This window comes from Rutidosis leptorrhynchoides, chromosome 4 (assembly GCF_046630445.1).
Source record: "Rutidosis leptorrhynchoides isolate AG116_Rl617_1_P2 chromosome 4, CSIRO_AGI_Rlap_v1, whole genome shotgun sequence".
NCBI classification, from domain to species: Eukaryota; Viridiplantae; Streptophyta; class Magnoliopsida; order Asterales; family Asteraceae; genus Rutidosis; species Rutidosis leptorrhynchoides.
In genome coordinates this window covers 607,449,878-607,461,459 of record NC_092336.1, presented here as the reverse complement: position 1 = coordinate 607,461,459, position 11,582 = coordinate 607,449,878, and the positions used below count along the sequence as shown (strand labels likewise).

General features: G+C 35.9%; 1 protein-coding gene across 2 annotated transcripts; it reads right to left on the bottom strand.

The window, feature by feature from the left end:
* Positions 1 to 267: 267 nt before the first annotated feature.
* On the bottom strand, positions 268 to 2,870 carry LOC139904011 (endo-1,3;1,4-beta-D-glucanase). Of its 2 annotated transcripts, XM_071885944.1 has the most exons (7): positions 2,676 to 2,863; positions 2,372 to 2,393; positions 1,975 to 2,092; positions 1,684 to 1,774; positions 1,194 to 1,283; positions 785 to 885; positions 268 to 675 (listed from the first exon to the last, which is right to left on the bottom strand). In XM_071885944.1, exons 1-7 carry the CDS (start codon positions 2,821 to 2,823, stop codon positions 538 to 540), a joined length of 708 nt encoding a protein of 235 aa, XP_071742045.1. In that variant the 5' UTR covers positions 2,824 to 2,863; the 3' UTR covers positions 268 to 537. The 2 variants fall into 2 exon arrangements, with proteins under 2 accessions (XP_071742045.1, XP_071742046.1); XM_071885945.1 differs by lacking the exon at positions 1,194 to 1,283 and having other exon boundaries at positions 2,676 to 2,870.
* Positions 2,871 to 11,582: the final 8,712 nt, after the last annotated feature.

The following is an 11,582-nucleotide window of genomic DNA, read 5'->3' as shown; positions in this document are numbered from 1 at the left end:
TTTTATGATGGTTCTTTTATAAACTGAATCCTCAATATTATATTGAATTTTAAACAACTATGAATTCTTGTTTCTCCAATTTTTTTTTCTTAACTACCACTAAGTCACTACTTATGGCAACATCTTATTTAGAGTGAAATGTTAATCAATTATTGTGTTTGAAAAAACTTAAAATTATTGCGTTTGAAAAAACTTATGTACAAACATGTAGTATCAGCATAAATTTTAGTATTCCAAATCAATGATTATTCAAAAAAAAATGCTATAAATGGATAGTAATTTATTCTTTTTATAAAAATGTAAAAATAACACAGTACTACGACTATTTTGGAACCTTTGATGCGCAGTATAATGCTAAAATGATCACCTTACAAACTCATAGTAGAGCTAAACTTAACTTTGTATTAAGCTAATAAGCACAAATACAAAGAGTTCAAATGCGATTTATTTATTTAGCTAAATAAACGGAGGTCCTCAAATATCTGACACCGCATATTACATCACACGATACAGTTTATACAGGGTCAAATGGTTTGTCTAGAAACGCTTGCCAAACCACTCGACAAGATCATGATGAGCCTCTACTGCAGTTTTCACTTCTGCTTCATCTTCATCTTTATATCGACAGGTCCAACCATGTGACACCCCAGGATATATCTTCACAAAGTGATCAACCTGCATACCCATAGATCACACCATAATGGGTCAAAATACATTAACCATATGTATGGATCAACCTGCATACCAATAAAGTGTGCATTTCACACCGGTTAAAGGAAATTACCTCAGGTTTGGCTTTCAGCGCAGCCTCGAATTCTTTCACGACCTCTGGCGGAGACATTTTATCGATCTCGGCACCTAGTATTGCGATAGGGACCTTAACTCCTATAATTGTCACATCAATCAGACAAAAATTAGAAAAGTTTAAAATTAGCGGATACAAACTGAACAAAAACATAAATGAAAAAAAATTAAAGTCAATTACTAATTCTTTACGTTCAAACTAAAATGACATCATCCAACTTAAAGGAAAGATGATAGTTAGATTAAAAATATAGGGATAACAACAAATGATTCAACAAAGAATAGTAATAATACTAACAGAAATCAGCCGACCTTTTACTTAATCAAATTAGGGTACTTTTAAAAGGGATAGAATGCAGCCCTTTAAAAAAACTAAAAAAAAAACATACCCTTGATATCATCTAAACTGACAAATGAAGGATGCAATAGTGCCGCAACTTCTATATCAGCATCCTTTGCTAGCTCTACAACGACCTTGGCTATTAAAGAGAAAGATGCACTCGAGTCAAACAATTGTAAATAACGTAATAGTGAAAGTGGCAAAATGGCCGGCTAGGGATGGTTACGCTTACGCCACAACATGGGTACATTGTGTTAACCCAGACACACTTTCTGTCCAATTTTATTCATTACTCTTTGAAAAACATTACAAATTATAAATATTTCAGTAATAATGAATATAATGATAATGATTTAAGAGATTTTAGTCATTAAAAGTTATAGATATCCCTTGTAGTGTCTTTCTATCTTTTTGTTTCTTTTTTATCTATATCATCTACTTGACCCATTAAAGATAATGTATAACCAAACCACCAACTGATATCTAACGCTCGAATTTGCCACCTCTAAATTTAAGGCTTGTTCAGAAGGTAGTCTTACCACCCCAGCAGAAACCTGCAGCCCCAACTTTAGATGCACCCTTCTCTTTGAGAGCTTGAACAACCGGTTTCGCTAATCCAACTCCTTGCTCCTACAGTAAAGAAAAGAGCAAAGATAAAAGTAATAATGGTACTTAATTTTCTATATAGATATCTGAGCAGAGTTTTATGAATACTCCAAAATATTAGTATATCATAACATCACTTGCTTCTTAAAAGCCAGCACCTCTTCAAGTAATTAGAAGCATTTGACCATAAGAGTAACAAGATATGAATTATGAAGATTACGAACCGGAGCATGATTTTTTAGCCAATCACTAATCTGAGTTCCAGGAGTCATGGGGTCACCATGGAAGAAATCAGGAACAACTGTATAATATCCAGCAGATGCAACTTTGTCTGCAATGTTCCTGCAAAGTTAGATTCATCACTTTATATTCATTAAATCAAGAACTAAACATGAACTTTTGATCTTTTAAAAAAAAAAAAAAAAAAAAAAAACCTATACAAAATTACAAGTAAATCAGACTTTTGTACATGTAAGTATGTAACTACAGCTATAATAAACAATCGAATAGTTGAATATCAACAAATAAATAATTATTCTTTTGTTGTTGAAAAGATAACATTTCAAAACTAACATTAATCTAAAAAATAATGATGATAAAGTAGTTGACTATAAAAAGTACCTCAACTTTGGAGCTTCATAACCTGCACAGTAATACCACAATCAATCAATCATGTTCATATTCATATTCATATAAGTCTAATACAATAAAGTTATATGTAACCAAAACGACAAAAAATCTATGATGATAATAAATAAAATAAATATAGGCGTCATAGAGTAGTACTATCTAATTTTAGTAACTTTTAACGAACAAGCTACGATGACTAATCTCAACTATTTTTGGATTAAGACCTAAATATCAAAAAAATTAACACTAGAATATAACTAATTATTGTAACTACAATCGAAATCTATTAGATTACCCCAAATATCAGAAATAAGAACGACAGCGATTTTCGAATTAGGATCGCCGGAAACATAAGAATTGAGAGAAGCGATCTGCTTAACTTCTCCATTTTGTTCGCCGACGGCAAGCGCCGGAGGGTTTTCGCAGCATTCTGGGCCAGACATTTCAGGATTTCGGGTGGTTTCTGGAGTATGTTTTCGAGTCAAACCATTTTTAGAGGCTTTGAGAAAGCAAGGTTTGGTAAATAAATTCACTCTGCTACCCCAGGGTTTTCAGTCTTCTATATCTATCATACACATAAGTTTTAGACTTTTTAAATTGATACGCATAGTTTTTGTGATTTTTAAGGCTTTCAAAAATAGTGACGAACTAGTTGTTGAATCGTCGCTTCGTGCTGGGGTTCGGTTTTCAACGTATTTTATTGCGTTTAGTTTGTAAAATTATTTCGTGGTGAAAGAATGATGTCGTTGAGGCGCAACTCGAGTCGAACTAAAAGGTATAACCCGTGAAAGATTTAAATGTTATTTTAAATTAACAATATATGTCCATCTCCGTGTTTAGCTATGTAATTATCGACTTTTAAAAATTTAACGCAAAATCAACGTGTATGAAAAGTACCCCAAATATTTAGCGTTTTTTAAAAAGCGTCTGTTTTGCATATAGTTAGTGACATTGTGTTCCTAAAATTATTTCGAGTTTAACGATGGTGTCGGAAAAATTTAACTCGTTGCGAGCGAGAAGATATGACCCGTTGAATATTTGAGTGGAGTTTATTTAAGATTTTTTTTTATGAAAATGGTTATTTGACACTTTAACTCCTATTTGGGGGTCGATTTGGATATTTGGAAAAAGTGTGGGGTCTTTGTTAGTATAGAGGAATTTAATTAAAATAAAAAAAAAGTGAAAGGACAAAAATGCCCCTAATTACTTTAGATAATATAGTACTCCCTCCGTCCCGGATTAATTGTCCAGTATTCCTTTTTGGACGTCCCAGATTAATTGTCCACTTCCAAATATGAAAAGTAAATTTGATAAAGTTTACAATATTGTCCCTAATGAATTAATTAAATTACAAAGGTGAGAGAGATTTCTAATTAATTAGTTGAGGGTAAAACAGTAAAGTAAGAAAAAAGTACAAAAAAAGTACAGTGTGATAATGACATTTCTTAAACTGTGTGTTTTTTGTCTGGGGACAATTAATCTGGGACGGAGGGAGTAATAGTAATTTGGCATCTCTAATTCACTCTGGTGGTGTCGATTTGGTGTTGTACTGTTGTGGTAATAATTTAGTCAGTTTTGGGGTTAATGACTACTCGTATAATTTATAAGTAACAGATGAACGCTAGGATTTTGTAAAAAGTTGTTTGAGGTTACGTTAGATATCAATGTGATAAACGAACATTGAATACTAGTTATGTGTAATAAGTGACTTTTATTAACGCATGAATGTTTTGAATTGGCCTTTGGACACTCGACATAATTTTTAGTAAGTTTCTTGGTCACAATATGTGTCGTGTTTATTCCTTAAATTAGAAATACAAAATAAACGTATGTTGATTAATGACACGCATAACGATCCGTCTCAAAACAAGCAAGCGTCCCGACAAGGATTTTACCCAGCAATGTCTGTCCCGGAACACGGACCCTTTCCCAACATTCATCCGACGTCATCTCAGCAACTTTACCACGCCGGACGAACGGCTAGATCTAGATCTCGGATGACACACATGTAACTGGCATCTTGTAGCCGGTCATGATAGCTATAACCGGCATCACGTAGCCAGTCATGGCGACAAGTGGAGAGCAAAACCTTCCCGGATTAGGCTAAGAGCTCTAACACCTTAGCCGGAACCGACATGCTGCTGGTACCGTCACCACTTCTCGATTCGGCATTTTAACCCGGCATAACAATACCCTCCCGGGACAAGCACGCTGTCCCGTAGAAAGTGCACTGTCCCGGAACAGACACCTCATCCCGGAACAAGCATGCAAGCAAATTGCATACCACTCAGCCCACGAATCTAGGAAAGTTTGTTAGGATCTGCTTGATTATTCCCATGAAAAAGACAGGTGCCACGTCACCCATCGGGATTGGCAAAGTTCGTTACAACCATGAAAGAGACATGTGTCACGTCATCATTCCCTCCTAACATCTATAAATACATGAACAAGATCGTTTATTACACAACACTGGATGCATTAATGTTACTCTACCCAAGTTAATCACGATAGCATTACTCCAGTCGTTAACTCAATTCTGATCAACGCTCCGATCATCATCAGAGCCAATCTTCACTCTAAGATATTAACTTATTCAATTCCGATCGAATAAGGTTAATTCAATCGATTGTTTTACGCCCTTGGAATCCAGATTCCAAATCGGGGTTCGCACAATTATTGGAGTTAAAACATTCGACTCACTTTTTTCCCAAATCAAGCACTCAAACCCGAAATCTATTTACCATAACGATTTTGGTTTGATCAAATGGCGCCACCTAAAGGTACGAACAACACAGTGAAACCAAGTAGCGAAACGGAAAGCAAGAAAGGAACGAACGACGATGTTCAACCACCTGTGAATAAAGGAATCTCACCACCGGTGGAGCCACCTCAACCTCAAAAACAATCAATCACTCACATTCACTCCGGTGACGCGTCGGGAGATGAGATGAATGTCTCCGACGACGACACACAAAAGGGATCACCACTCGGTGGAGATAGGTTGAATCTCGGCACTCTTGGTCTTAAAACTGGTGGTTCAAGCGGCATCGGATCGTCTCACAACGACACCGACATGATCACCAAAATGATCTCAGTCGACGTCGAGAAACAAGTGATCGAAAAGCTAAAGTTCATGCTGAACGATAACAGTCTAGTAGAGAAGCAGCAATCACAAACTCTAGACGTTCTGAAAACCAGCCCAATGTTAAATGTCGGTGCAGGAAACGAGGGTGTCACCAAAGCTGCCGTGAACGCATGGCTGACCGAGCTCCTCGTGCAGGCTGCGCCGCCGGCATGCAAACACTCCCTGTCGCAACTCGCCGTCCAGGGGACTGCACTCGAAAATCTGTTCACCCTAATCACCGGTAACAAAGCAAAGTTACCCGTTGAGATGTCAGCTACTAGCCAGAAGCTATGCGAACGGATCGCTAGCTGCATACTCCCTGCTAACATCGTCATACCGGTCACTTTGGGGGTGTATAATGGCACCACTGACCCGGATAATTTCTTACAAATCTTTGAGGGTGCCATGAAAACTCAGCACTGGAGTGATGAGGTGGCGTGTCATCTCTTTCCGACTGTACTACAGTCGGCTGCCAGGGAGTGGTTTGCAAAGTTACCACCTAATGGAATCACATGCTTCGCAGACTTGCGAGAAAAGTTTCTCATGCAATATCATAACCTCCGCGACACACGTATACACACCTGTATGCTTACGAAATCCCAATGTACCGGGGAGAGAAAATTGAAAGCTTCATCACAAGGTATATGCTGGAATGCCAGAAAATCCCTGGACTCCCGAAAACACAGCAGATTTTCGGATTTATAACATATCTGGACAAGGATGCACACCCGTCGCTTGTCTCTGAACTCCGATGGAACATCCCGGGTACATTTGCAGATGTCGTGATGGTAGCAAGGCAATACCAACACTCGGGGAGGGAGAGACAGGCTGGGTATCATCGGAAAGAGAGGGAAAGAGAAGAGGAGAGGAGAAGCGACAGCAGGTGTCACGACCCTACTTTTCCGTTATCTTTTACCGTTTATTATTTAACGCCCATTAATTGTTATTCGTGCCATGTCATTTCTATCACCTATATTATTATTTTAGTAATACTATATTAATTTTTATGTGTTAAATGAATATTTTTATTCATATTTTAAATTGTACGTTTCTACGTGTCGTGGATTTCTATCCGGCGAATCATTTCGGTTTTCAAATCAACGGTTAGACTTTTGAGATTTTTAAATCCAAATTATTTTAATTATGATACTTTTATATCATATGAGTATATAAAGTATTTCTATATTTTATTTTTCGCGTGTGCGTGATTCCTCCGAAGATTTAATCGCGTAACAGCATTTTCGCATTTCGGGCTTCGTTCGGGCATTCGGGCCAAAAGCTATTAGTCATTTAACAAAATTGGCCCACTAAGTGGCCCACTCTACCCATTTTTGGCCGAACCCTCTTTAGAAAGGGGGGTAATGTGTGATTTTTGCATACTAGTGCTTTTTAGTCAAAAATTCACTAATACATTCATTTTAATCAAAACCTAAAGGCTCATTCTCCTCTCCTCTCATCTTGAACGACCAATACAGCCACATCATCATCATTTTAGGTTTTCTTCATCAACATATCAATTATTCATCATCTATAAAGATCAATTGCAAATACGGGTTCTGCATCTCGCGATCTTCAACATCCTTCTTCTTGATTCTTGATTAGGGTATAAACTCTAACCCTAAATTTTTGATTTTTCTTTAATTTTTATGTATTTATATGTTATTATGATAGTATGATGCTTGTATGTTGTTGTATTGTTGATTGTATGCGTAGAATCACTCGTTAATTCATGATTTCGGTTTGATTGATTTTGGACAGCGGAGTAATTGGTATTTTCTGTAAAATTAACTGATTTAAATGTTAAATTAAAGTGTTTTGATGTGTTCCTCTCATCAAGACATTAATTTTAGGCTCCGGATTCATGTTATTTCGATTCCCGGAGCTTAAGATATGATTAAAATGGTGTTTTCATGGAATTAAAACATAAAAATGAATGTGTTCAGGTTTGGTCCCACTTTGTGACCATTTTTGGAGTCTCTAGGGTGTACTAGTGTGTTAGTATTGAAGATTGGATGAACTTTCATGTTCGGGTCATCGAAATTCGAGCCACGGATCACCCGTTATGACTAAAACATGTTTTTGAACGGATTAAAGCTCCAAGTTGAATGGTGGCTGTTGGTCACGAATTGTTGGCTGTTCTTGGGGTGTTCTTGAGTGTACTAATATGTCGGATGGTTTGGTTAGGCGAAGATATATATAAGACTCGCCGAAAACCGATACCCGGGACTCAAGATATGACCCGGTGAACTTTTAATTAAAACTTATGGCTATAACATCTAACTCGTGATATAAATAATGATTTTCATTATTAATAAATTACTTATGATATAAGAAGTAATTATTTTAATTTAAGACTTATGATATACATATTTATTATATTATTTATTAATTACATTATGATTTAATTAAACACTTAATTAAACTTATGATTAATGATACTTTTATTATTAATGAAAAATACTTATGGTAAGTATTAAACTTATGTTATGAGATTATTATAATAAGCAGTGTTGTAAAAAACGGAAAAAACGGGGGTGTAGACGGATTTTGGAGTGCCCCGTCCCGTTTATACATAAAACGTTTGAAAAAACGGAAATCGGCCAAAAAACGGTCAAAAGACGGTCAAACACGGTCCGAGACGGCAAAAAACGGGTTTTTCTGATTTTTTTAAAGTTTTTTTTAAAAAAAAAAAAAATTAAACGTTGTGCTATTACTTAGGGTTTCTTTTTTTATGTTTGAAATGTTGAAGTATTTAAACATGTGTGAAATGCTTATGTTTGAAATAATGTAATGTACAATATATATATATATATATATATATATATATATATATATATATATATATAATATATAACATTTTTATTTAATAGTCAACGTTAGTCAACATCCGTCTAGACCTCCGTCTAGACCTCCGTCTCGACCCCGTCTCGACCGTCTCGACCCTTTTAGGACCCGACCGTCTCGACCCCGTCTCGCGTCTTTTGCAACCTTGATAATAAGACTTATAATAAGGATTAATTAATTATTTAATTATTATAAGGCTTAGTTATTATTTAATTATAATTTAATTATTAAATACTTATGATTTAATGATTATAATTAGAAACTTATGATATGATTAATAATTCATTATTAATTAATAATACTTATGATATGATTAAAATTTATTATTAATTAATAATATATATATATTATGATTAATATTTAATTAATTAATTAAATACTTATGATATATTAATTATATCATTTAAACTTATGTTAACTTTAATAATTCATTTTAATTTAATTAAACTTATGATAAGACATAATTATACATATATGACTTTAAATAAAATTATAACTTATATTATTAATATAACTTATACTTTAAAATTCAATATTGACTATGTTTGACCAAGGTTGACTTTTGAGTTGACTTTCGGTTGACTTTGACTTTCAGTTGACTTTTGTTGACTTTCTAATTAAGGAAACTTTCCAAAAATAGCAACTTTCTAAGTATGAAAACTTTTCAAAAATAGAAACTTTCCTAAAATAGAAACTTTCCTAAAATAGAAACTTTCCTAAAATAGAAACTTTTTAAAAATGGAAACCTGCTAGAAATAGAAACTTTCTAAAAATAGAAAGTGTGTATCCGTACGCTGTTCTGATCAAACCGATGCATGTTGAGTGTTGTTCTATGTATACTTGCAACATGTACAATAGCTATCATACTAAGACTTGACCTAAGTTAGTTATTTATATCGACATGCTTTATTTATAGGTCGGCGTTGTGATCATTCCTGATCACTTTACATCGTTTGTTGTTCGCATATTTGTGTGGTTACTTCGTTTGCTATTAAGGTGAGTTATAGTCCCATTTTTACATACTTTTCAAAGTATATTTTTGGGATGTGATTACATGCATTTTATTTTACGTTTAGACACAAGTGGCAATTAAATTAAATTATTCATTGTGAGTTGAACAAAAATATTCCCTAGTCTGGTAACTGTAATCACTGGTTTCTACTGGTGAACGCGAATCCTACGGATAGATCTATCGGTTTGACGACCCCATTTCGAGCTAGTCGCGCTAACAATTTATAATCGGAATGTTTAGTATTTCGTATTTTGTTGTAGATACACTTGTTCAGTGTATATTAATTATTGTGTTTGGCAAGGGTAAATAAAGGGTTAAGTGGTTACCAGGTGGCTCATTGATAATGGAATAATGTTTTATGTTTTATAACATTTTAAATCTTGTGGTCTAAAGCTTATACGTTTATTTAAACCTATAATTCACTCAACATTTTTGTTGACAGTTTACTCGCATGTTTTCACATGTACTTGAGTTTGTTTGATGCTTCCGCTGTGTTAGAAGAGTCTGCATGCATCTGGGCAGATTTTTGTTAAACATTTATGAAACTTTGAACTTGCATTCTATTTTTGGATAATTTAAACTTGTGTTTTGTTGACAATGTTTTATGTCAACTTTGGTATTTAATATGTTGAGTTACTTAAACTACATATTTTTGGTATATTTCCTTTTTGGGAAACTTTTGAAATAAAAGAATGCAATGTCGTTTGTTAAATTCATTTAAGTTAGATCAAGCTGTGGGACCAAGTGACGGAGCCGTTAAGTGTTTTGACGGGGCCATCACAGTTGGTATTAGAGCTCTGGTTGTAGGGAACTAGGCAGTCTTAATGTGGTCAACCCGTAGTTTTTAGGGTGCATTAGAGTCTAGTCTACAGCCCGACCCTTTTTGTTATAGCATTATTATGCATTTCATTTCATTTCGCATGAGGAATAATTATAAGTTACTACTTATGTTATTTCTATGTTGTATGTGGTTTGTGGTTTTACTGTTTGCAGATGTCGACTTCCAGCAACAATTCCATTCCTGCTCCTGCTCCTGCTCCGACGTCTGAGGATAGACGCCGTGCACGTCAGCCGTTAATCGACGACCCAGTTGACTATTACATGGCCACCATCGCTCACATGACCATGGCATATACGAATGAGACTCGTATTGATGCTCTTAGCGACTGTATGCGTGCCTTGCCGCATAACGAGGTGATGGACGAGATTAGAGCTAGGATGGATTCGTTTATCAGTTTCAAGCATAATGTTGGGTTACTTAAACTACATATTTTTGGTATATTTCCTTTTTGGAAAATTTTGAAATAAAAGAATGCAATGATATTTACTAAATTAATTTAAGTTCGATCAAGCTGTGGGACCAAGTGACGGAGCCGTTAAGTGTTTTGACGGGGCCATCACAGCAGGCACCGCCACGACAGCAGCAGACACAGTGAAAGCTATAACAAAGATCACAACAGCCACGGCAAAAGCCATGACAGCCATAGGCATGACAAGAGCAGCCGGAAACCTTATGATAAGGGGTCCTTAATCGACAGCCTCTCCAAAACCCCAAGGGAGATACTGTTAACGGAACCCGTGAAGGCAAAGTTTACCCCTCCGGCACCACTGGAAAAATGGGACGGTCAAAAGTCAGACAAGTATTGTGAGTTCCATGAAGACAATGGCCATGACACCGATGAATGCAAGGCGCTGATACGTGAAATCATTGCCAAAATCAAAGTAGGTGAACTCAATCACTTGTTGTCAGGACGGAAGTTCAAAAAGGCTGATCCTAACAAAACATTCAGTTGGCAGAAGGAAGACGGTAAAAAATGTGAGAAGGCTAAAGATAAAGTTGTCATTAACATGATCAATGTCGAGAAGGATGAGTTTGTCCCGCAGAGCTCCTGGAAAGATGCACACATTCCCGGGACTACCGCCACAATACTCTTGGGATGAAACGGTAGTCATTACCGGCATGATAGACGGGTTCCCGGTCAGCGAAATGTACACTGACACAGGAAGCGAAGTTGAGGTCTTATATGCTCATTGCCTTTTCCGGCTCCTAAAGTGTGTCGGAAGGAAGATGAGACAATCTAATGCTGTCATTTATGGGTTCACGGGTTCCAATGAAGAACCCACAGGTAAACTAAAGGCAACGGTCATGGTGGGTATTCAACCCTACCTCCGTAGCGAAGTCATCGACTTTTATGTCGTCAAATCTGTGACTGCTACAAAGG